General features: G+C 31.8%; 1 protein-coding gene across 3 annotated transcripts in view; it reads left to right on the top strand.

Annotated features, from left to right (window-relative positions):
* LOC130900196 (protein groucho) overlaps nt 1-26,253 on the top strand; it is a 396,521-nt gene that overhangs the window by 181,561 nt on the left and 188,707 nt on the right. Inside the window, exon 1 of one of the 3 annotated variants that reach the window (XM_057810646.1) lies at nt 21,254-21,541. The exons of the other annotated variants lie outside the window; for them this stretch is intronic. Within the exon in view, the coding sequence (XP_057666629.1) occupies nt 21,530-21,541 (12 nt within the window). The 5' untranslated portion in view covers nt 21,254-21,529. Of the gene's footprint in view, nt 1-21,253; nt 21,542-26,253 lie in introns of those variants that run through there. 3 annotated transcript variants of the gene reach the window in all.

Genomic DNA, 26,253 nt, shown 5'->3' with positions numbered 1-26,253 from the left:
CTTATAAACCCTATACCTTCTGCAACAATCTCCATACAGTCAATTTCTAGTATGCAAAATTGATATCTTTAAAAATATTCGACTGAACAAGTAATATGGTTGGGTAAATGTAAGGTTGTTATAGCTCTTCCGGCTATAATTATAAGCGTTTAAAAGCGACATCGATTGAGCGGCATGGACGGAAATTATAAATTATTTTTAATCATTTTAATATTTTTAAAACCTGAAAAATTATATTATAGACGAGGAAGTATGTATTTATTATTAAGCATTCAGATAAACGGACGACGTTATGCTTGAGAACATCAAGCGCAATTTTTTTAATGAAATACTTAATGAAAATCCGCACTACCTCTAATATCATCTTAATGATTTTGTCAATATACAACTTGATACCAGTAAATATTGAATAAGAAAACGCGAAGGAAAAATTACCTACCTACAAGGTTTCCAACCTCAAACTGAGATATTCTCACTAAAAATTCAGAAATTTTGGATGCTTAGTTTCTGCTTGATAATCGGATAATTGAGTCTTAGTGAAAAGCTTTCAAAAAATGGGAAAAGCTGTCTTTAAATATTTGTTTATGAAAGGCATTACGCGAATGAAAGAGAAGACACTGTCCACAATTTACAACCATACAATTTTGGGCAGTTGAATGCAAATGTGGCCTTATCAGCTTGACTGACCATGAAAGTTCGAGATGGCTAAAAACTGTATGTATTTGCCATATACTTACGGAAGAATTATGCTTGCGTGCGCTATCCGCGTGTCAAGTACTGCCTTTGTTCAATTTAGAACAAAAGCACATTCGAATGAACATTTTCAAGTCCTTATTGGTGCAGTTTGAGCAAAATAAGTTTGGTTTTTTGCATCGATTTATTCCATCGATAATATTCCTGCTCCGATAATGGAAAAAACGCTTTCATATGCCGCAAAAGTGATAGCGACTATGCTGGTATCGCTATTAAATAGTATCCTAGACACAGTCCTCTGTTGGAGCGTTAATTTTTCTGCAATGAATAAACATTTTTAGCGGATGTGGAAGTTTGTGTTGCTACTGTTTCAGGGCGTAAATCAAACAAAAAAATGTAAATGCTAAATTTTACAAAAATAACATAATTAAGGGCAAGGCAAACAAAGTCGATATATTTTCACATCCCAACATTTTCCTTTGATTATAGATTACATATTATGATTATTGTAGGTACGCAAAGGATTAAATTTTACATTAATTGAAATTGACTTTCATTGCCGTATTAATAATAATTTCAATATTTATGTTACTGGGAAAAAGCGTTAAGTGCAAATATACAAAAATAATTAGTGGACTATGAAAAAACCAAATATTCACCAAATGAAGTCAACTAAGAAGTCTTCCATCATTTTCGACATAAGCAATACTCTTTGAAGAGCAGTATATGTTCTTGACATACCCTGAGTCTGAGTCGCATGCTATATTCCACATTCTTTCTCTGAATTATTTTTGTAAAATTTTTCTTCTTAATATTATTTATTCAATTACACCTTCTAGCCATAAACACTTAAAAGTAATATTCAGGTTTTTGTAGATGCCACATTGGTGTATAATTTCTTTTTGTCGTAAACAATTTTTGAGACATCCATATTGAGAGACCAGGTACAGTCTCTATTTATGTTGTACATTTCTTACTTTTCTATTTCTATATAAAACAAAGATTTTAGTGACTTATGTTCTAAAAAATTAAGTGTGAGGATAGAAATACTAGATAATAAGGATAAGTAATAAAATCGCAGAAGAAGAAGCCATCGGCGAAGTTGAAATAACATCTGAAATGTTGAAAAAGATGGGTGAACAAGGGGTACAGCTATTGAAAAAATGTAACAAAATTTGGCAAGTAGAAAAACAACAAACGATTGGAGAATGTGACTTATAATAATGTCAGTACACAAAAAAGAGGACAAAGCGAATTGTAATAACTATAGAGGAATAGATTTGTTAAGTATAGTGATGAAAGCATACGGAAAGATAATAGAAGTTGAGATGTATCATAGAACCAACACTAGCAGATTCACAAAGTGGGATTAGAGAAGGTCGAAAAATACAAGACCACTGAACGAAATAATAAACAAAACATTGACAGCGAAAAGAAAGGTGTATTTTCCATTTATCGGTATGTAGGTAAGAGTAAAAATTTTAGATTGTACATTTGTTGATAATGAAGCATTAATTACAGCGAAAAATTACAAAAAAACTTAATTATTTGGAACAGAGTATTAGAAGAGAAAGGAATGAAAATGAAAAGAAAGAAAACGAAGGTTGTAACAATAAACAATACAAAATGTACATACATATAGAATGCGTAGAAATAGAATGTAGTACAATATTTAGGAGTTGAACTAGAAGTAGATGGGAACCTAGATACAAAAATAAATAGAAGAATTGAAAATGCCAACAAAATATACTTATGCTCTGGTCAATGGATAAATAAGAGAGAAGTGTCTAGAAAAATCAAAATTGGAGTATTTCGTGCTATATTTAGGCCTATACTAACATATAGCTGCAAATCATGGGTACTAAATCAGCAACAAAAATAAAATACAAACTACAGAGATGAAATATTTGGGAAGAGTAAAAGAAGTGAAAACGAAAGATAGAATTAGAAGTGGTAGTGTTAGAGAAGAACTACAAGTAATACCAGTCACTGAATTCGTTGAAAGAAGGCAGTTGAGCTAGTGGGAATATTTACAGACAATAGGTAATAAAAAAAGAAACAGAGGAAAACCAAAGGAAATAAGGGATGACGTGATACGAAAAGTTTTGCAGAAGAAATACCCGACATTGAACCAAACAAAGAAGGTTGCTATGAATAAGAAAAAATGGACAAAAATTGTATACAATAACGTTATTAAATATTGTAAATAAAAATTTTTGTGGCCCTACACCCTAAATGGTAGAAGGGAAGTAAAATAATTTGAATGAATTAAAAATCTCCATTAATTGTACATTGATAGACACAAATTTTACTCAAATTTGAGTCCATATGGTATTTCATCCTTGAATAAACTTAAAATATGACAAATAAAATTTTCCCGTGTACTTTAATAACTTACCTTTTATTATGTTTTTATTGATGTAATCAATATTTTATTGTTAATGATTCAAGCATGCAACAAAATTAATGGTTATACAGGTAGCTGTAGATCTTTTATTTTTTTGTTTTCTAAAGGGAAAGAGGGTCTATTACCAAGGCTATAATTATCGTTTACCGAAATTTTTGGTAATAAAATATTTTTGATCCTTTGGGCGGTTTAAAACGCTTGCAACAGAATATTTGAAGATATAAATATATTATTGTGGTGAATGCGTTGGTACGTTTATAGGCAATAACTACGTAGACAAAATTGCAGATTTTAAACACTCATGATTATGCAGAGTATACAGTAGCTTAATAACAATTACCAAAATAAATGTTGGATCTCACCAATTTACTGAATTTACAGATAATATTTATTTATACTTAAAAGATCACGGATTTTGTCATATTACACCCCATATACTTATTCTGTTCATTATTTCGTGATTTTTATGCACCAGAACTCATTAGACACTCGTGAGAAATGAACCCTTAAATTCGGGGAAATTAATATCCCAATCCATTTATTGTGAAGTTGTAATTGACCTAATTCTGGAAATTGATAAGAAAGTATTAATAATATTGATTATCATTTTCTACGTGATCAACGCCTTTCCACCATTTTAAGCTCGAAATATTACAGCATAGTGATGGGAACTATTTTTCTATGATATCCTGGAGCTTTTACTTTACAGAAATATCAATTTGACATTTTTGTTGATTTTGGTGCTAGGACCAGCGTTACGAACATTATATAATTATAAATTATAAATAAATTATAAATTATTGAAGCATTTATAATTATTCGTTAAAACGAGTCATGTTTGCAGCTTTTTAAAACGAAAAAGATTATCATGAAGGAAAAGGAGGAGCAATATCAGATTAATCGAGACACAAAGATGTCGTTCATCTTTTTGCAAATGGCTGTTAATAATTTTTGTTGACTTACAGATAAGGTAATTATAGTACTTTTTTCAATTATAGAGGTGACAAGGAATGATAACCGCAAATAGGCGTCTATGAGTATGAATTATGCCAATAACAAAGGTACATCTTCAACTTACTTAACATGTTTATATATGCTTCAGTTTGTCTAGTTTTTAAGCACTGTTCAGTCCACATTGTGTATTTTTTCCTTCGCCTTTTAACAATCGAAACAACTGTAACCACGACAAGCGCAAACAAGGGCAACTAAGAACGATCGGTAGTCAAATCTCAAGAACAAATTATATTACAAAAAAGTGGCCACGAGAAACAAGTGGAAATTATTTTCAGAATTTTAGGTTCGCCACTAGAGGGCGTAATATGAAATTAAAAAAGTATTTTTTTCAAAACTACCTAATTGTGTGGTTATTTTTATACGATAATCGAAATCTTCCAAAAATTCTGCGCAGAACGGGGATTCATTTCGGACCAGTAGTGCATACTATGGTGATTTAGTCTACCATTATTATGAAACGTAGCCTCATCTGTCAACAAAATTTGTAATCGTCATGTATCAAAATCTCGAACATTTATACTCTTGTATAGAACCTGCTGATATTGGAGCATTCTAAAATAGTATAATTAGTATAGTACACGAGGATGGTCCCATAGGTGCCTTGCCCAACAAGAAATATATATATATATATATATATATATATATATATATATATATATATATTTATTTATTTTTCAACGTAATCTTCTTTTAGCTTCATACACTTTCCCCAGCGATGTTCAATAAGTTCGATACCCTTTTTATAATAAGAACCGTCATGCTCCTGAGCTATGTTTTCAAGTCTGAGGACAGAAAATAATCCGAGGGGGCTAAATCTGGCGAATAGGGTGCATAAGGTAGCAATTCAAACTTTAATTCATTAATTTTGTCCATTGCAATAAGAATGTGTGAGTTGGTGCATTATGTTGATTAAACAACAGTTTCTTGTTAGCCAAATGTAGCCGTTTTTGCTTGATTTCTTCGCTAAAACGTTGAAATAAGTTCGCATAATACTCGACGTTGATAGTTTTTCCTTTTCAAAATTTTAGTTAAAGATTTAAACTCTGCTAACCAATATTTTACTGTTGATAACAAAGAAGCGGTCTCACCCAGAGTAGAATCTAGTTAAGTTTGGGATAATGCCTTTCAAATAAAAGTATCGTATCCCATAACGATGACCAATTTTTTCATGTTTACTAATTCACAGACGTTCACTATTGATGGCTGCCAAACAAATACTAAACAACGTGGCGTCTTCAAATTTGAAACATATTCTATATAGATTGTGTTCTTTCTAATACAGGGGTATTTTTCTCGCCACAAAATATATGGAATAAAGTTCTTTCAAACAACATCAAGTTAATAAAAATCATAACCGGAATTACAGGCATTTTTCATAACACTCCCTAACCTCTTATTTGAAAATATAGACCAAACCTTGTAAAATAAAATTTGTTAACGAATTCGATTATAATAACGAATTACTACTCAATTGGAAGAATTTTGAGAATTGAGAATAGTTTTAATTTTGTATTTAAAAATACGTCCTTTAGTGATGGACCTAAAATTCTCCAAATAAATTCTACGTGTTTTTCTCTGAGCCACTGTTGTTATGTTATGACCAATGGCCGTTCTCAGTTGCTTACCCAGTACAAGCAATTTTGTAGGTGTGGCATTTGCAAAAAATTAATTGGACAATATACTTTTGTATGTTTGTATGTTCCGTCTTTGGAAATCTTTTGTCCTGATGTTAGATTCGTAGGAGGATCAGTAAGTTTTCAACTACCTTAATGAATCATGGATTTTATATAAAAAATCATAACATGTTTCTCAATTTCGCCATCCCTTCCAAAAAATGAGATTTGTAGAGGTCGTCAAAATAGGTATTTCTTTATTAGAGGATACTATCGTTGGAGTTAAACCTATTTTTGCCGAACTATTTTATCAGAGTTGGAAACAAGAAATAGCCACTCGGTACTGAATCCGGTAAATAGTCTGAATAAGAAATCAATAATAATAATCTACCATAAAATGCTCGTTAAAACTTAATTGGCTTACAAACCCACCTTGGCTTCCCTTGGCACCGATTCGCCCCGATAATGTCTCTGTTTTGATCACTATTTGTTATTTGGTATGTTGAAGTGGATCTACATTTTGTTTATGGTTGCCAAACGGTGAAAAATTCAATGTTAAAATATTTTATTACTCCACATATTCTCATCCTAATTGGATACATTTATTACAGCGAACCTACAACGTCCCTAGACCTTCCAAAAAAAATATTTCTTCTTGCTCTGCAAACCAGACCTCGACAGCTTTTATTACCTCCTCGTTGTAAGAAAATTTACGACCTTTTAAACTTTTGTTCAGTTGAGGAAAGAGATGATAGCCGGACGGAACCAAATCTGGTGAATAAGACGGGTGTTCTAGTAATTCAAACCATAAATCACGAATTTTTTGCATGGAAACATGAGATTTGTGTGCAGGGGTATTGTCCTGCAAAAACAAAACATTTGGATAGCTTTCTGCGTCTCTTCTCTTTAATTTTTTCCCGTAGAGTGGTCAGTAATGTCGAATAGTAATCTCCAGTTATTGTTCTACCCTTTTCCAGCAAGTTTTGGCGAACCAGAGTGTCGCCATTCCATCGATTGTTGTTTCGTTTCTCATCCATAGTAACAATTCGGTTTAAGAAGTCTACATCGTTTTCAAATCGAGCACAAATCGAATGCGATGCTTCTACCTTTGCACGCTTTTGGTCAACATTCAAACATTTGGGGATCCTTTTTGCAGTAATTTTTCTCATGTCCAAATTGACGTGAACTATATGATGATAGCGTTTCAGCCCAATTCGACGGTTTGATAAAATCATGTCATGAACTGCATCGATATTTTCGGAGACTGACACGGGCCTTCCCTATCGGTTATCATCTTCAATGGAAAATTTACCTCTTTTGAAGCTTGGTGTCCAATTTTTCACGGTCTCATAAGAAGGACATTAATTACCAAGGTTATTATGCGTATCTTCGTAAATCTGCATACCTCTCACCCGTTTCAAATACAGGTACTTGATCATGGCTCGAAATTTTTCGATTTTCACAATATCGGGGGGCGTAGCTCTGGTTTACTTTTTTGACGTCAAACTTTACACTGAAACTTCTAATGAGTTATTGTTAGTTGCTATAGTAACGCAATATTTTGTTTATGCAAGAAACTGGTATGGGATAACTAGATATCAATACATCCTCGTATATAAACATTTATGCGAAAACATCTTATCGGGAATTTTCCAGTTATTTCGAATGTTGAGACCTCAATTGAGCGAACTCAAAATCAGAAGGCAAATGGCAGATACCTGTTCACAGAAGCACTGATACCTTTCGAGTTGAGAGAAGAGAATATCAAATTTTCACATCTCCTATTTTTCAGATCGTTCAGATGTAAATTTTATATTTCATTTTCAATTAACATTTATAATAGGAGTGAAAATATTAGCATCTGAACGTTTTACTTAATTACCATTTCATACATTAAATATATGAACTATTAAAACGATCAGTTAAGTACTCAAGAAAATGTGTCTGGTTATGGTATAGAAATTAAACATATTAACATGTACAGGTAATGAATTGTATACGTAAAGTTTATTAACTCTTATTTTTTATGTCTTAATACAAAACATAATTACGTTAGACGTATAATTAACAATAAAGTTTGAACATTACAATATAATTGAGATTGTAAAACGATATTGCAATCATAGAAGCTCCGTATACATACATTTAGTTAATTACTGGAAATTAAACAACATTAAAAGATTATCGAATTTTAATATATATGTAGCTATTTTTTATAAACAACTCAAAATTATTTATACAAAATATAAAATATTGAATGGTATACGGGGGTGTCCCCACGACGAGTTAAAACTATCTGTATATAACAAAATACTTATAGGAAAATCATGAAAATTTCTACGTTTGGGATTTCGGATACGAACTTTTTAACTAAAATATTTTCAAAGATGGCCGACTTCCAGTTCTACAGAAGACAACTGTAACTTTTGTTTAAAAACTTTTTTCAAAAAATGCATACTTTTTGTAAAAAATTGGACCGTTGCAGACCCTTATAAATTATTGTTTATGAGAATACCCTCAAAGATATGAAAATGGTTTCTATTCGGATTTCAATCTATATTGACAAATTTGTCATTTTATATATAGGGTGTGAACAAAAAGTGCTCAAAGTTTAACATAAATATCAAATTTCTTTATTTTTTTAAATAGAACCACCCGGTTTTTTCATTTTAATGCATTCGGGGGTAAAAAATAAGGCGAATTTATATATACTTTCCTATACCTAAACCTTACCGTTATCCAGATATTAAATGTGTTCTGTAAATTTTTAGAGATGCAGTTGTGGTCTAAATTTTATTTTGACCCGTTGTTACAAGTAATTAGAAATAGAAAAGTATTTTTCTTTATCTTGTCAAAGTCTTAAAAAAAATCCAATCAAATTGTATCTACTAATCCTTTTCCAACTTTTAGTCGTTTCCGAGATATTTGCGGTTTCAAATTATTATTGTATTTTTTGAGTTTTAATTTTGTATGTATACTTTTTGTAGGCTTTGTAATAAATGACACTTATTTAACTGTCATTAGTAAATTGTTGATATTTCTAATGTGACAAAGAATCCTCGACAATTTTAAACTATACGATTCATTTGAAGCAAAAGTTGATCGAATTAAACCAATTATTGACAATAATAATGCCGAAATTGATGTTGTTGCTTATTTTACTGCTTATCCAGAAGCATCAATGCGTGTTGCAGTAAGAGATCTTGGAATAAGCAAATTGTCGATTCACCGTATTTTACGAAAACATAAAATGCATCTCAATTTGTGTTAAAATTTAAAACCAACCGATTCTATTGAACGAGTAGAGTTTGCTGAATTTTTAATAATAAAATGCCAGGTAGACGAAGATTTTTTAAAAAACATAATTTGATGTGACGAATCGAAATTCACGAAAAATAGACACAATTCCCATTATTGGAGTCAAGATAATCTTCATTTAACCAAAGAACATGCTTTTCAAGATCGGTGGCGTGGCAGTTCAATGTCTTTTGTGCTATTAGAAATAATCAAATAATAACACTTCATTTTCACGATGGGAATTTGAATGGTTAGAAAACACAAACAATTAATTTATTCTTAATTAATAATGTAGAAACACTGTTTTGGTATTTTTTGTTTTTATTTTTAAGTGAAAGATATCTTCATATTTTAAGAAATTTAAAACACAATTATTTAGATCGCTTGCCACCAGAAGAATTGAACAAATTTTTTTTTATTTATGACGCTACTCCTGCTCAGAATTCAATTTGAAGGCAGGTGGTTAGCAAATAATGGTCCTTTTCGGTGGTCCCCTCGTTCTTCCGATATGACGCTTTTAGATTTTTTTATATGGGGTCATATAAAACAAGAGGTTTACTCACAAGCCTTAACAACTAGAGAAGATTGTGAGCTAAGAATTCGAAATTCCTTCAATTTCCTTTCTGAGATGATGTGTGCGATGAATGAAGGCGTACTGAGAAGGGTTAAAAATTGCATTGGAGTTTAAGGGAGCAATTGTGAACATTTACTATAAAACATCAGATTATTTTCGTTTGGCTTTTAATTTTCCATAAAAGTTTGTTATTATTGTCACAAATGCTTCAATTCTATTAGTTTTTGCTTAAAATGAACCGAATAGCTTCAAATTGTTAAGTATTCTTTTAATAATGTGCGATTTCGATTGTGGTTCTATCTGGATATCTTACTGCAAAGAAAGCACATGCTCTTGTAACAACTTTGCCATATTTACCATGTATTAAAAGCAAATTTATTTTTTTATTTCTTAGTGCTTGTATCAACGGGTCAAAATAAAATAAAAAAATAATTTATAAGGATCTGCAACGGTCAAATTTTTTACAAAAAACTTTATAACTCAAAAGTATGCATTTTCCGAAAAAAGTTTTCAGACAAAAATATACTAAAATGTATTAATATAAAGAGTCGGGCATCTTTGAAAATATTTTAGCTAAAAATCGTATCCGAAAACCCAAACTTAGAAATTGCATGATTTTACTATAAGTATTTTGCCATATACAGATAGTTTAACTCGTCATGGGACACCCTGTATAGTCTTTAGTCTTTCTATTGAAAAAGCAAAGCATTCATTGAAAGAAAAAAGAATTGTGCCGTCTTCAGTGGCATCCCATTGTTAAAATAACTGCGTTATATCAACGTTATGTACAAATAATGTTATAATAGAATTTTCTTATTGGAATTATGAAAATGTATCAATAAATCTTTTCAAAAATGACTGCAAATTAAAAAAATGTCCACTACAAGTTTTGTTCGTAAAGATATTAAATGATTTAGAGTTTTTATAAGATAAGTGGCTTGAATTACATTTCAAATGTTTTTTTGCCACAATCTTCGTTAGGAAGGAAATATGGAATTTAAATAATTCGCCACGTTTTATTTGACATTAAATCCTATGAGTAAAGCAACTGTAAATTATGACTTAGTAGCTTTAAATCCACCTCCCAAATATTTATTTACCAATATTTAAGCATTAGTTTCGTTCGTATAATTTCTTTTCCACAATATAATTGATTATTTACATCTCTACTATATATTAAAAAAATTACAACATATTAATCTGAAAAGTAGGACTCTTTGGAACTGAAATCGCCATGATTAATTATTATTTACGTTACGGGTGGTGAAATAGAATATTCATTTTTTTTATTACTTGTTCACCACAATTTTTCAATATATCGTTGTCAAGTGTACGTCAAATCATTCCTATCGGATTAAACATACACTAATAGGAGGCAGTCTTAATAAGGTTATGTTAATAAGTGTTGCAAATATTATGAATAACATACTCATAACTTTTTATAATTTATAGTAATTTCTTTTTCATGGAAATCTTTATAAAGAATTTTCTTCACAATTCGTGAATGATAAAATGTGTTATTGGTCTTAATACTTTGTTAATATTGTTATCGAAGTTGGACGATACGAAATGCATTCTGTTGTCAATGTTCTATTAGTTTTATCTTTCCTTCATTTTAATCTATGATGAGAAAGCTGTGTCAAAATAGATGCCCGTGTGATCACAAGAGTGTTGAGAGTTTAGCAGGATTCCTTATGGATGTAACAAGCAAACTCAACCACATTTGACTATGTCTAAAGTATTGCAATCTTATGCATCAAATTTACCATTTCGACTTATCTTCTGTTGCTAAAGTTGGAAAAATACCTGCGAAATAAGATTTTCCAACGATGAAATACGACAACAAGCAAAAGAATAACGCCTTTTCTGTTCGAAAATAAAACCATCAAACTTACGCACATGCCTACTAGTTGGGCTAACGAATGGGCCTGGATATCTCGCAAAGCAACACGAATCCATTGGATCCACAGATTTATACAAGAATAGGAAAAGGAAAAGTATCGTTATTTTGATGTCAAAGCGCGGATTGCTACTGTGCTTTGATTTGTTGTATAGTATCGTTGACTTCATATACAGGTTTTTGAAGTCCCGTACCTGTGTCTACTGGTACAATGCATAAGATTTCTAATCCAGAATTTTTAATAGAATCTACAATTTTCAGAACACCCAAATTGTTCTCTGTAGAAATAAAGACATAGAAGGATGAGAACCTCTTGGCAATAGTATTATTTTTCTAATTATGTCTGTCGATATTCTTCTTATTATTTGTTTACCCTAGTTAAATATTTGCTCTTCTATATCTTATTAAATTATGACTATGTAATATATTAAAAAATTAAATAATTATAAAAGTGATTGAATCAATTTCGAAAACATAAATTATTTAAATTAATCAGTGGCGCAAACCCTTACTTCAAGTCCGCTACTGACGATACCCCAATGAAACCAACTCATAATCCAGGGGCTGTATCGTTCCTAGATTTTCACTGTATTATTCTGCTACTGAGAAGCAAACTCATTACATAGATTTGTTCAATGAATCGGTTCGCCCGACTCGCACGAGACGATCCATATTGGGTTGGTTAAAGATGAAAGGCGGAGATATTCGGATGAGGAAGGTTTCTGGAATTGCTGTAGATTGTTTAAGGTAACGATTTTGTGAATAATTTGACATTTCTAATTAAATGTTTAATATATATACATAGTTTCCAAAACCAATTTCAAAATTTTCTTCCTCTTCAGTCTCCTTTAATTATCACATATTATTGGAGCATCTTGATATAAATATGACCACGCAATACATTGTTCTTTATGAAAGTACATTAAATCAATTTTCTGAAGCCTGCCTTCTCTTATCTCTACGGCGGTGTCCGCGGTTTAGTAAAAGCACGGATTTATGTTGGATATCGTTAATTGTAAAAATTCTTGAATTATATTGTATCGTTTTGAAGTAAGTAAAATTAATCATATGTCTTAATTTTAATTTAAGGAAACAGGTTCTTTAATACTAGATATATGAAAAGTATAGAACTCTTTAGTTCTGTAGATTTTAGATATTTTGTTTTATGTTTATAGGTTCTCTTATCACCTAATAGGTTCTTCATTTAATCATTTAATCAAATTAACATTTGAATCCTTTGGAATCTTCTGAATTTTTATAATTTTTTGGATAATTTTTTGTTGGGTGAGACATCAAGGTCTGTTTCTGAGGGGAATTTTTTTGTTTTTAGATCAGATCAGATCGGTCATCTGCAATTTTGACGATTGACTAAACCATTTATGCAAAATGTAGCGTCATCAGAAAACATATTTTGTTCAATATAACGTGAATCATAAATAAATTCTACAAAATGGTATTCGGCGATCGAAATAATTGACGACTTCTTGAATTTAGTGACGATGGTACTTTTCCTCTTTAAGAAGAATATGTCGGTTTTTGATTGAAGTAGCAATAAATATAAAGTCGGCATTTTAAAAGATACACTGATTTAAAGAAGCCTTTTATTTTCTGGATAGAATAGCATTCAGTTTCAAATTTCATTTCATGGATATGTACGCAAATGCTTGACTATATCATTGTTGCTGTAAATGCATTATTGCAATATGGTTCCAGGCACAGAGTACTGTATTTGGAATCCATTTGTTCAGATGCAAGATCGCGAGCAAGATCATCAACTTCTCAAGTGTTTTCTCAATAGTTTTTCACATAAACTATACATTAAGGATATATATCTGCAAACGCTAATTGTTATTTAGATGAAGAACTGTTCGTTCGTAACATGTAAAAGAAATAAGTCTATTAACTCATAATGTAAAATATAACCTAACATTACTGTGTATACCAGAAAACAAGATAATGAAAACGAATAAATCAAAACATGACATTTTTCTAGTATACTGTCTATGTACCAAAAACATTAATGGAGATACGGAAGCCCCATAAAATCATTTTTGCTTGCGAGTTATAAGAATTTCAAATATCTGACACCAAATTTTTGAATTATTTTTTGATAAGTAACGTTTTGATGTTGTTATGGCGCACGATTATATGAGTAAAAGAGATAGTTATCAAAAAATATTTATATTTTTCTATTTCTCTTTGAAGATTAGTACTATAAGTTCAATTGAAAATGAAAAAATCAATTAAAAATTCAATATTTGACTCCGTTTTTAAAGGGTTAATAAATAATTGTTTCATAATGCGCAACCCCTTTATTACGCATAAATCATCCCGTAACGGGATATTTGGTGGTAACGGTCGAACAAAGCAATAGAGAATTGGTTGGAAAGAGGGAACGATAGGAATGAAATGATCTGGTTTCTCTCTAAACTGGAGAAGTATTAATTCCATGATTACGTAATTGATAGATCGCTAGAGTTAAGATTGTTTTGATGGGCTAGACTAAGATAAAGGGTATACATAAAATTGATCGTGTAAAGCCTAACGGGTATTTTCCAATTTAATTAAGGCTTATCAAAATTATTCAGTTATCTTAAAAATATTAATTTTGTAAGTAATACTCCATCACTGCTAAAATTATCTCGATTTCTTTATTGTCAGTCGATAAAAAATTTGAACAAAAGCATTTTTTTTCGGCTACAAAATATACGTCATCAAAAAAATTATTGGTATGGTATGTTAATAAAAATTAACCGAACTTATTGGAAAGTGACAAATCCTAGTTTTGTATTTACTGAAATCCATGCAAGGACAGAGCACGTCTTCATCAAGAGCTAAAAAAGATCGAATCAACAAATCAAAGTGTGAGGCAATGTTTATCGTTTTTTTAGGGATTGTGTACCTTCACTGGGTCCTCGAAGGTAAAACTATCAATCAACTTTACTACCTTTACTCCGTGAAATAATACAGAAAGATCGACCCAAATTGTGGATAAATAAGTCGTGGGTACGGCAAGATTGTATTGTCTGTCAATATATATCTGGTTAAGTTCGAAGCTCCACTCTTCCTCAGTCGGATTTTACGCCCTGCGATTCGTTTCTATTTCCAAGATAATATTTACGTGAAAGAACAATATTCAAGTCCGTTAGTGCCGTGAAAGAGATACAAACTATGGAAGCTCCACATTGAGCGATGTTGAGGTTAAAAGAGAGGTATATATTGAAGAAAATGTATGATTTTATAATAAAATATTTCACTTCTCTAGTCTAGTTATTTAATTGTCACACATCGTATGTTTAAAATGTCATATTTGCAGTCATTCTTTTTAAATTTCAAAACGAATTGGATAAGAGATTATATAAAAAATTAGGTGGATAGTAAATCTAAAGTACTAATGACTGAACTGTATATTATCTCCAAGCTCATTCGGTGTGTTTTTCAATTTTTTACTATTTGGTGTGTCAATGACTTTCATGACACAAACATAAGCGTTAGTTGCAATAAATAACATAAACAATACCGTATTGTTTAAAAAAATGTTGCCGGGTTGTTAGAATAGTTCCGTTCTTCAAGGTTGTTTAATTATACATGCAATAAATTAACTAACTACTATTTGTAGTTTGAAATTGAACATTTATTTAAATAATTTAACAATTAATTATGTTTTCTAGCTGTGTGTGTAATTGAATGTAAAAGCGATGTAATTATTAAAATATTTTTATATAGATGCGTTAAACTTGGCAGGAAACAATCGACACGTGAACTGAATATTAAAATTTTTAGCTATCAATAAATTCACTGGAACACAATTCCTGTGTGTACTACAAATTTGTTAGTTTTGTAAAACTATTGATAAAGTGTGGGAAAAATGTCTTACCAAATTGTAAAATCATTAAACAGGGAGAACCATTTACAAGTTGTATCGTGAAGTAGATTATTCATATAATTCTCTATTGCAGTTGTTAAAACCAATATTACTCCCAAATTCACGTCACTCTAATTTGTTTACAAAAGAAAGACGATTTGCTGAATGAAATTAATGTTATTATTAGCAAAAAAAGTATCGACTGCTTGGATTAAACACAACACATGTTGTGTTTAGTTGCAATAATATAAACAAGATGATGCACGTCTATTTATACGATTTCTAGTGGTTAAACGGAATCTTTCAAAATTATATTCTCATAGCCTTATAAACATCAATTTCACATGGAAATTTTGGTTAACTTTTATGTTTCTAGGTTTTGCCTAAAGATATTCCATTTTTTATGGAAATAAAGAGTTGGTGCAAAGGTTTATCCCGACGAACTCATTTAATTTAGACAAGTGAAGATTGGAACAGTGATTAACGGAAATTAAAAATATCCAAGAACAAAGAGACATATCTTCAAATATTAAGTGTAACTGCAGAAAACACGTTCCTGTTCCAAATTAAGTGATTGCTGTATAAATACTGATGCAACTAAAAATGATTTATAACCGAATATTTGCAATTTATCTGGTATTTGAAATCGGATTCTCAATTACTAATCATATCACGAAGAATTCTTTTTTTCCATCAATCCAACAATCATCGACTTTTTTAAGTAGAACCAACATTACCTGTAGCATAAAATTTTGCCAGAACTCTTTTAAAATGTTTTTTGCTGATGGTCTCGTTCAGTATATTTTTGTGAATACAGAGTGTTTCTAAATTCATGAGACAAAAATGAGGTGATTGCTCATATGAAATTAAGATGGGTATTTCCTATAACAAAATTTGCTTAGCCCACCCCTTTCCGGGATATCACCCTTAAAATGTAGTGACTCAAATTGAATTTCTATTTTTTTCTAACATTTCAGTAAAGCTTGAAATTCTGTAATTTATAAGAAAAAAAATAAGAAAATTATAAATTATGGTATTTATTTTTTCTCAGTAACTACTGTTTTTTGGGGAAATAATTTACAAATTAATTTTTTTTAAATAAAACAAGGATATTAACTTATAATTTCAATTCATAAAAGAATATTGAAAAAATACCCGTAGTAGGTTCTTTGCGAGTGCACGAAAATTATAGTATTCCAAGTTTTTGGCTTATATTAGATTAAAAATAAAAATTCAATTTTAGTCACTACCTTTTTAGGGTGATATTTCGAAAAGGGGTGGGCTGAAAAATTTTGTTATAGGAAAGATCCATATTAATTACGAGCAATCACCTTGCATGTATGTTTAATGTATCTCTTCATGCTACAAGAATTGCTACAATTCATTCTCAAATTCATGACAATTTTTCTTGAAGGGAACATTGTTTTTCAAAATGTCACTACAATGTATTATCGTTAGAATGAAAACAAATAAATTTGAAATTATCTAGCTAAACAAAACAATATTGTAACTCAAATGTCAGGCTCAGATTTAAACAATGTGTATGTATAGCAAACAAGAATTGGAACTAGGCGACAAGATGAAATATTACTAATGAGCATTGCTCACACATTTTCTAAAAATTAGAGAACCTTAAAACTATTTTTGATTTGGTTCGTCGCTTCCGTTAGCAGACTATACGCGCTAGATTAAGAGGACTCATTAGCTTTTGCAGTACCGACGTTTCAGCATATAAATTAAGGAAGTGGACGGGAGCATAAGTAAAACTCTCATTACAAAATTCTCGTGTCGATCTGACTGTTGAAAATTGATGGTTTGATACAACAATGTCTTCTTGCAAGCCAGTAGAATGTGGAGGACCCAAACTAGACATCAGCGGTAAAATATGTCTCTTTGCGGACGATACCAAATTCTCTTTAAACAACTATGATGTCCCGGCACTTTATAGGACCATCTAATCTTCTTCTAAAACTAATGTTTTAGCATTTAAAAATACGTCACAGCTTTTTGTATTAAATGAATTAATTGACTTCGTTGAATCTCTAAAAATCTTAGGTCTGGCTTTGGACCATTTTTCTGCCCTTCTTCCTATAAGATCAGTTTCCAAGAAACTAAACTTATCAACCTCTACAACAGTTTATTTTGCCCTAATCTTCGAAGTACAAAAGAGAACTGTTAGATATTTTTTAAAAGATTACACAGCTACCCACTTAGGAACGCAGAGAACATTATATACATATATAATTGGAATTAAATCCATAACATCTTTTCCCGCGTTTTGCAAAAATTTGAATCCATAGAGGAAAATTCCTTGTATGCTGTACACGACTTGAATATTTGATTCTGAGCATTTTACACAGTGGATAAATGTTAATGTTGATTTTTAATACCAATCATCACATATTTTAGGATTTACGTATATCCAATTTAATTATCTGGTTCAATTTATACAATGTATACATGTAAACTATTCACCATTAGTCTCTGAAGACGATAACTTGGTTATCATTATCAGTTTATTTTCAATCTCTGAAGACGACAACTTGGTTATCGAAGCGGGCGTCAGACAGTGAAACACAGTAAACACTGTGTTCAGTATGAAAATTACCAAAAGTTCCAGAAATTCCAACTTACTAATGTATAAATGTAATATATATATTACATATAAAAATTTTCACTTGAACTTTTAGAAAAGAAATATCGTTATTCATTATAGTTTCCATGTGTATACTGTATATTTAGACTTTATTTTATTTGTCTATTTATTTACTTATTTTTGTGTTTTTCAATTATTTTCAAGCTCTTGCCTAAAATTTTGTAATAAAAATTTTTTGACAATAAAGCATTTTTTCCCTCTCTCCCAATTCTATTTCCACGCTGGTGAACCCTTTAAGTCATCCTTTTTTTATTTCGTTTCTATTTATTAGACATCCATTCTTTAAAACATATTTTATCTGAAGATATGTTAAATCTTCAAAGTAACGCACCAAACGAAGATAGTGAACATGACACCAATTTTGAATTATCAGAGCGTGAAACAGAATTTTCTCACAACGCTTCCAGTTTCGATTTCGAATAATCGTGATCCTTATTATATCGGGAAAGACATAGCATGCTGATCCTCCTGCATCACACAGTAATTTTATGACCCGTCTACTTGGTGTTGAACAAATTGCGTGAAATACAAAAACATTGGCAGTTTTAATTTCAACACAAATGATTGATGGTCTTACGCGATACAAAAATATATACTTGTAACAATTTTTGACCTAATTACGGAAGAAAACAGGACTGTCGATCATCTGATACAGCAGACAAATATGCTTTTCTGGTGCTTTTACATATGGTAAGGTTAGAAAAGCGTAATACCTAAAGACAAAAGTATTGTGGCAAGTTGATAGTATCGCTCCAAAATGTTTCGATTGATGATGTTGAGGAAAAATTTCTCTTGTGGTTCGATTTGATAACATAAATGACAAAAATTAGAGAAAAATAGATAAATTTACTCTAATTTACTACAACGTTTGAAGAGTTTGGGAAACGATCAAGTAAGCGAATATTGCACAGCGGACGAATGCTGGAAAGCTTTAGAAAGGTAGGGAATTAAATTGTGTGTATTGATTGACTTCATAATGTTTCACATTAGTAACTTAGAAAGTTACGTTGGGAAAAAGCCAGATAAATAACTGCTTTACATCAATTCTATTGTCGGAAAAGTTGCTAAAACAGCCATCGAAAGTAGTTGACACTCTTATAAAAAACAGAGGAAAGCTCCAATTTTTTTCCAATACAAAACAAGACATTTGACCGTATTGGGATTTTCCCAAAGCATTGTTCATTAGTTAGTTAGTTATCCAAAAGTAGATAAAAATATGTCGGCTTTGTTCAATTCATTCTGGAGATGTTATAAGGCGGTGTAGTTGTAGTGGATAAGATAAAGGCAACCTCTTCTATATTGAGAGTTTGGTGTAGATGGCCTTTTCGTATATTTTTGAGTATGTTAAACTTGGAGGGAATAAATTCGCAAATATAAAAAAAATAAATACGGAGAAGACATGCAAAATGGCCGAATTTACCTATAATAGTTAGATCATCAGTTAATAAAGCCTTGTTCCACAGTCCGTGTTTCCATTCGGTATTTACCACAAGGATCAAGTTTTTTGTCCCAAAAAGTGTTGGGTGTTTTGCAAGGTTGCAATATCCAATCAAGATGTTACATACAGCTGCGGCAATGTAAATGGAAGAAATTTAATCTTTAAAACAGCTCATTATTATTTTTTGATAACTAGCTTTCACTATTCAATAATGTCTATTAAACATGTATATCACTAAGCAAATGTTTACGGAAATTATTTGAAAATATTGTATGGTACCAGTGTATTATGTCACGAATAAATAACTTATATCAAATAATAAAAGGTTGAATAACAACTGTTATAACTAGAACGTGTTGAATATGTAAATAAATTATCAAATCAAATAATGATTTACCAATATGATGTGATTGTAGGCGCCCCAGATGCTCATAAATCTATTATTTTCCAAAGATACTAGGTTTCTAAAAATAATTAAATAAGATACACCATCGTGTTCGTCATTTAATAAATTGAATAATGAAATAGAATGATTTCTATTATACTTAAAATCTAATAGCTTAGATTATTGGGTATAGGGTATACCGAAACCCTCTCCTACCAGTTATATCGGAAATTGATACAAGTTTTCTTTCGTGTAGTAGAATATATTATTTCAATGTAACTTCTCTTATATTATAAACTAAAAAATAACTTTCTGGCTCCTTTGTTTAGCTTTTTAGACAACCCTCGTATATGCAATTATAAAATTATATTAAATCCAATAGAACAATGTTCTTGCAGAAGTATAAGCAGGAATATTTCCATGATCAGGAAGTCAATCTTTGGATGACGCGATTTCATCGAACTCCCTACACATTTTTTCACCTAGTTTTCAAAAGAACCATCTTTTCCAACACTGTGTGAACGTTGAATTTTTATAGAAGACAGTTCCTCTAAAACTGCGGTTAGGCCGGTGATCTTCAACAAATATCTGTGCGGTTGCCGAACCACTCCCTAAAGTCTTCTTGATGACTCATAAGTCAATCGACGATATTCGGTCTCCCGTTTTTTCAGTTGCAATGTTTTCTAGGGTAACCCCAGTGAGAGGTCGACCAGAAAGAGGTACGAACTCTAATATGGCTTGATCTAATATAGCCTTTACTTTACGAATGGGACGACTGGTAATATAATTTGATCATAGATTGATGATATTCCTAGACCTTCTGTAAAATCATAATAAATGGTAGTAAGTCACATGGATCGAGTTCCATTTTAATATATTTTACTCTATCATTTTGCAGCGCTGTAGCGAGGGTTTTAATAAACTGACCAAGATCTTATTCTGAATATACAGATGCCAAGAATGTCAACTATAAGTACGAGTTGGATTTGAATGTGTTGCCGAATCCTTAAAAATTTTCATCAAGATCCTACCTCTATCTAGGCAATATTTTTCAAAGGAACTATCTGTGGGTATAATGATTTAAACCTCCATTGTATATAATTGTATGTATCATATCCTATTTTTTATAAAATGATTTTTGGAAGCAGTTTACGTTGTATATCAATTTACTCGGTAAATATTTATTGAAATAAATTCGTGATAACTATGCCAAACAAAAAAAGGTTTTTTATGGTCAAAAAAATCTCGTTCAAATTCGATCTACGAAGTACAACCCTCTATCCTTCAGCGCTTTTCTCTTAACCCAAATAATGCCCTCACGTATCGGCACCACTGTGGCCCACCCCAGAAAGCGCCAACTAACAACCCGAACTCCGTGTGACTGTTGTCGGCTCATCGCATCGAAGCGGCCAGTTTTTCGGTTTTAGTTCTGTATTCAGTCTTACTCTGGCATCGGAGTTGTTAGTAGTTGGAGGTAAATTGTACGCGTCGTGTACACGTTACCACGAAGGTCATTGTTTATAGACGCCGCGTCTGTACTCGCGAGTTTAGAGTGTTCATTTTGTGTTTTCCTGGAGAATATTCTGTGAATTAAAGGATGTGATTAGTGAAGTGTTGTGTGTGATTGAGGGTGGGATAGTTTTTCAGTTTTGCTTTTGAGGATTTAAAGTGTTTATGGGAGTTGAAGATGTTTAAAACGGTAAGCTAAGCGACGGATGTCGAATAGCTTTATTTTCGATTTTTACTCTTTACTAAAATATTTCATGTTTATTATACATATTCATGTAAAATGTCAGAACGAGAGGTTGCAGCTTACTTCCATGTAGAAAATTAGGTACTTTGTTACAGTCTTAACAACTTTGAATTTACTACCTTCAGGTTGTAAACTTTATTTTTTCAAGTCAAAATTCCACTCGTATCTGATAAAAGAATACTACCTGCGATGTGAAACATGGTAGAATTTGCTTTGTATCGTTTGGTTCTGTATGAATAACAAATAAAACTCAATATTATTCTAACAATATTTTGGGGTATATTTTTATGACATTTATTTGTAGACCCATCTAATAAGCAATTCTTTGCATAATAACCATAAACTTTAAGAAATAGAAATGAAAGAAAAAGTTTCCAAACCGTTTAAAATTAATTTATTACTTTTACCTTGCTGCGTATATGTCCCAGGTCATTGTGTTATGATATACAGTGTGTACGTAAAGTGAGGTAACTTTTTGATATTTTGATTTTTGTTGAATTTACGTCAAAAATGTTTGAATAAAAATTTAAGAATTCATACAATGGCATCGGCATGAGTCAACAGATAAGATGTATACAGGGTGCATCGTTACTCCAAATTAACTTGTTCAGATTGTCTTCCTTCTTATATATGACCGTATCCAAGTATATTACAGAAAAGCTTATAGCGGATACACAATTGTTTATTTCACGGTGCTGTAATCTGCATTCTAAGCTCCTCCCGATTATTATGAACACATTATTCTATGATATCTCCAAAAAAACAGCGCAATTCTAATGTGCCTCTTCCGAGTTAAAATGCCTCTTGCACAGAATGGCCCAGTAACTTTCCTTCAACTGTAGCAATTATTGTACTAATCAACATTAACGTGACTTATTGGAAACACTTGCATTTTGGTTTCAAAAAATTTTATTCCACGCTCATAATTATCAGTGTAAATAAATATTGTACCAACGTTAGTATATGAGGATGAAACATATTGTCTACACCAACATCAAGTTATGCATTTTGTCGGCCAATTTTGGTTTTTTAGTTTTTTAATAAAACTCAATTCTTTGAAAAGATCCAAAGATTACTCCAAATTGCATCTTTGGTCATTTGGTTGTGATTTGAAAGCGTACCATCCACGAGCACCGTAATCTACTTAATTACAATTAATTGTAACATAACTATGTAACTTTAGACATTGGCAAATAATATATGTCGTTTAAACACAATTATTGACGGAAAAACCTACTACTTTTTTGACATGAATAAATCTAATTTCAATATAACATATTATATATATGTTATTTTGGAGTAACGGCGGCTGCATATCGTTGACAATAAAAAATCCAAATAAATTGCGACGGGACGGATCATCAGTTTGTTCGGACTTTCAAATTTTGTTTATTGTGTATGGTAAAACAAACCATCACTCTTCTGTTCTTACATAAATATTTTATTTTATTACTTTCCATTAAGAGATGAGTCACATGGTATTAGAATTGAGGTATAAAAATTACACAACATAAAATCTAACTTTTGAAAGCATGTACATTTTTGTGATCGGTACGTGACTTGACCGAAAATCAACAGTGGCATTGTTTGATCTCCACTAGTATGTGCACAGAGGATCTCTGTAATACGCTATTCACTGGTTATATAATTTAAAAAAAGTTGTTTTGAAAACTTCAGTATCAGTACTACCACAAGACACTTTCTCTCCCTCTTTCCGTGTGGAGCATTGAAATTATTCAACCAACCTGTATCGGCTTGGCATTTCAAACTTCTGAATTTCCCTTAAAATAAAGGCTCTTGTTTTAAGTGGGTTCACCTAAATTATGGTTCTGAAATTACCACAAAAACACGGTATCCCCCAACGAACTATCTTTTGTTGTTCTCTGAGTTTCACTTGGCCTTAAGTTTTATTTTCTACCACGAGACATAGTTTTCGTTTAGGTGACTTTGATGAAGAAGCAACTATAATATAATTAACGTTTAATTTACACAAACTAAGAAATAACGGTGGTATACTAGATTGATGGTGAATGGTGAACAGAGACAATAGTTGTAAGTAGTATACGCAGATATTTGAAAATAGACACTTCCAAGATTACTGCTTCTCCTATAAACCCACTGTAGTTCAGTTACGGAGTCATTCTTTTACGCCCACAACGCAAATGACCAACGTTCACATTTAATGTCTCCTCTCTTTGTAGGAAAAATAATTCGAACATGAAAATGCTTTAATGAAGGAAATTAACAAATCTGGTGAATAAGGGGGTGTTCTAGTAATTCAAACCCTAAAACACAAAATTTCGGAATGCCAATATGAGATTTGTGTGCAGGGCCGTTGTCCTGCAAAAACAAAACACCTTTCGATAGCTTTCCGCGTCTTTTCTCTTTAATTTTTTCCCGTAGAGTGGTTAGTAATGTGGAATAGTAATCTCCAGTTATTGTTCTACCCTTATCCAAAAAATCAATCATGATTACTCCATGGCAATCCCAAAAAACTGAAGGAAGAACTTTTCCAACAGATGTTTGGACATGAAACTTCTTAGGTATTGGAGAACCAGAGTGTCGTCATTCCATCGATTGTTGCTTTATTTCTGGATCGTAGAAATGTACTTAAGTCTCATCCATCGTAACAATTCCGTTTAAGAAGTCTACATCGTTTTCAAACATTTTGAAGCAATTTTTCTCATGTCCAAATTGTCGTGAACTATATGATGAACGCGTTCGTATGAAATATTCAGTGCTTCAGATATCCGTTTTAGCCCGATTCGACGGTTTCATAAAATCATGTCATGAACTGCATCAATATTTTCGGGGATTGATACAGAAACTGGCTTTCCCGATCGGTCATCATCTTCAATGGAAAATTTACTTCTTTCGAAGCTTGCAGTTCAATTTTTCACGATCGCATACGAAGAACATTGATCACTAAGGGTAGTAATAAGCATATCTTCGTAAATCTGCTTACGACCTCTTAACCCTTTTAAATACAGGTACTTGATGATGACTCGATACTTCAATTTTTCGATTTTCACAATTTCGGTGGACATCTTTTTTTCTTTTAATTTATTGCGTAATTTTGGTTTACTTTTTTGACGTCAAACTTTACACTAACACTTCTAATAAGTTATTGTTCGTTGCTATGGTAACGCAATATTTTTTTTATGTAATTAGCATCAGCAATCAGTATAACCTGATTAATTCTCAAATGAAGACTAGCCTCGATTGGTTTATTAGGAGAAAATTTCCTAAAGGGGCATCATAGACACATCTGCCTAGTTGGCGAATCTTGCATTTGAGCATATGACCTTAACAAATCCCATACTTGAAACGGTAATTTGAAAATTCGAATACACAACGTCATCGCTTGTCAGTCAACGAACACTTACAATAATGCAAACTTTAGTAAAATATTTATTGTAGATATTTCCAACAACATCCATAGAAAGCAATTTTAAATGTATTTTGAATTTAACGATTCGATTCAATCGAGTCTTTGATTTGCTTGTATATGCATCGTGTTAACATTCGAGGTACCATTAATCACACAATTTTTTCATTTTTCAGTTTGGCAGTTAATATGTTTCAAATAATATGAGAGACCACTATCTTCAACTATTTGAATAATATTCACACGTCGATTTTTGAACATACTTGTTCGTGTGTGGTAGCAGTTTTTGGTGCTTCACCTGCATGTTCCTCTGTACGCTATTGTCTACCACATTTAAACTCACGACCCCACGTTGTCACTGCATAAAAAGGGAGAAAGATATGTGAATTAACAGCAAGATGTTATTTTAACATGTTTCAAATAAATGGCCGATGGAAAATATATCTATATCTTCCAACCCAATGAAATTCTCGAATACCAAAGTTGATTTTATATCACACCTATGCTGCTGCACTTCCAAACCACTGCAAATCTTCAAAAAAGAAGATTCATTGAGACTGGTTACGAAAAAGGGTTTTATTATAACAATTATTCTACATTCGAACGGTCCCCTCGCTTTTTTATACGTTTTTTTTTTTCATCGATCGAAGCAATGCTGGAAGTCTTCTTTGGTGAGAGCCTTTAGGAGCTCTGCCGTTTTTTGCTTTACCGCTTCCATTGACTCAAATCGGGTCCCTATCAAGCAGATCTCATTCTAACCTTTCAAAGAAATCATAGCAGACCCGTTGACTAAGCTCAGACTTCTGTCATGTGTAATTCCTCGTGTAAAATTTTTGTAACCGTTTCTTTATCAGCGTTTACAGCCTCGGCAGTCATCCGGATGCTCAATCGACGATCCGCGCACAATTTGGTTGATTTAGGTCACTGTTTCTGCTGTTGAAACAGTCACAGGGCGACCTGGGCGCTGGTCATCTTCAGTGCTCTCTCTGCCCTCACTTAAGCGCTTACTCTACTCAAAAACACGCGCACGAGCTAGAGAATTGTTTCCATAGGCCTCTTGAAACAATTTATAGCACTCAGTCGGGAGTTTTTTTCAATTTAACGAGAATTTTGAGATTGATACGTTGCTCCTGGTTTTCGGCACTAGAAAAATTACTTCGTTCCAAACCGCTACTGTACAAATACTATAAAAGTGACGGAAACGTGTTTTGGGACGTGCATAGACAAAATATCTATATACCCAACGCACTACTCGTTTTCAACCCTACCC

This window comes from Diorhabda carinulata, chromosome 12 (assembly GCF_026250575.1).
Source record: "Diorhabda carinulata isolate Delta chromosome 12, icDioCari1.1, whole genome shotgun sequence".
In the NCBI taxonomy this organism is placed as follows: Eukaryota; Metazoa; Arthropoda; class Insecta; order Coleoptera; family Chrysomelidae; genus Diorhabda; species Diorhabda carinulata.
The sequence above is the reverse complement of the archived record's forward strand: the minus strand, read 5'-3'. Positions and strand labels throughout refer to the sequence as shown.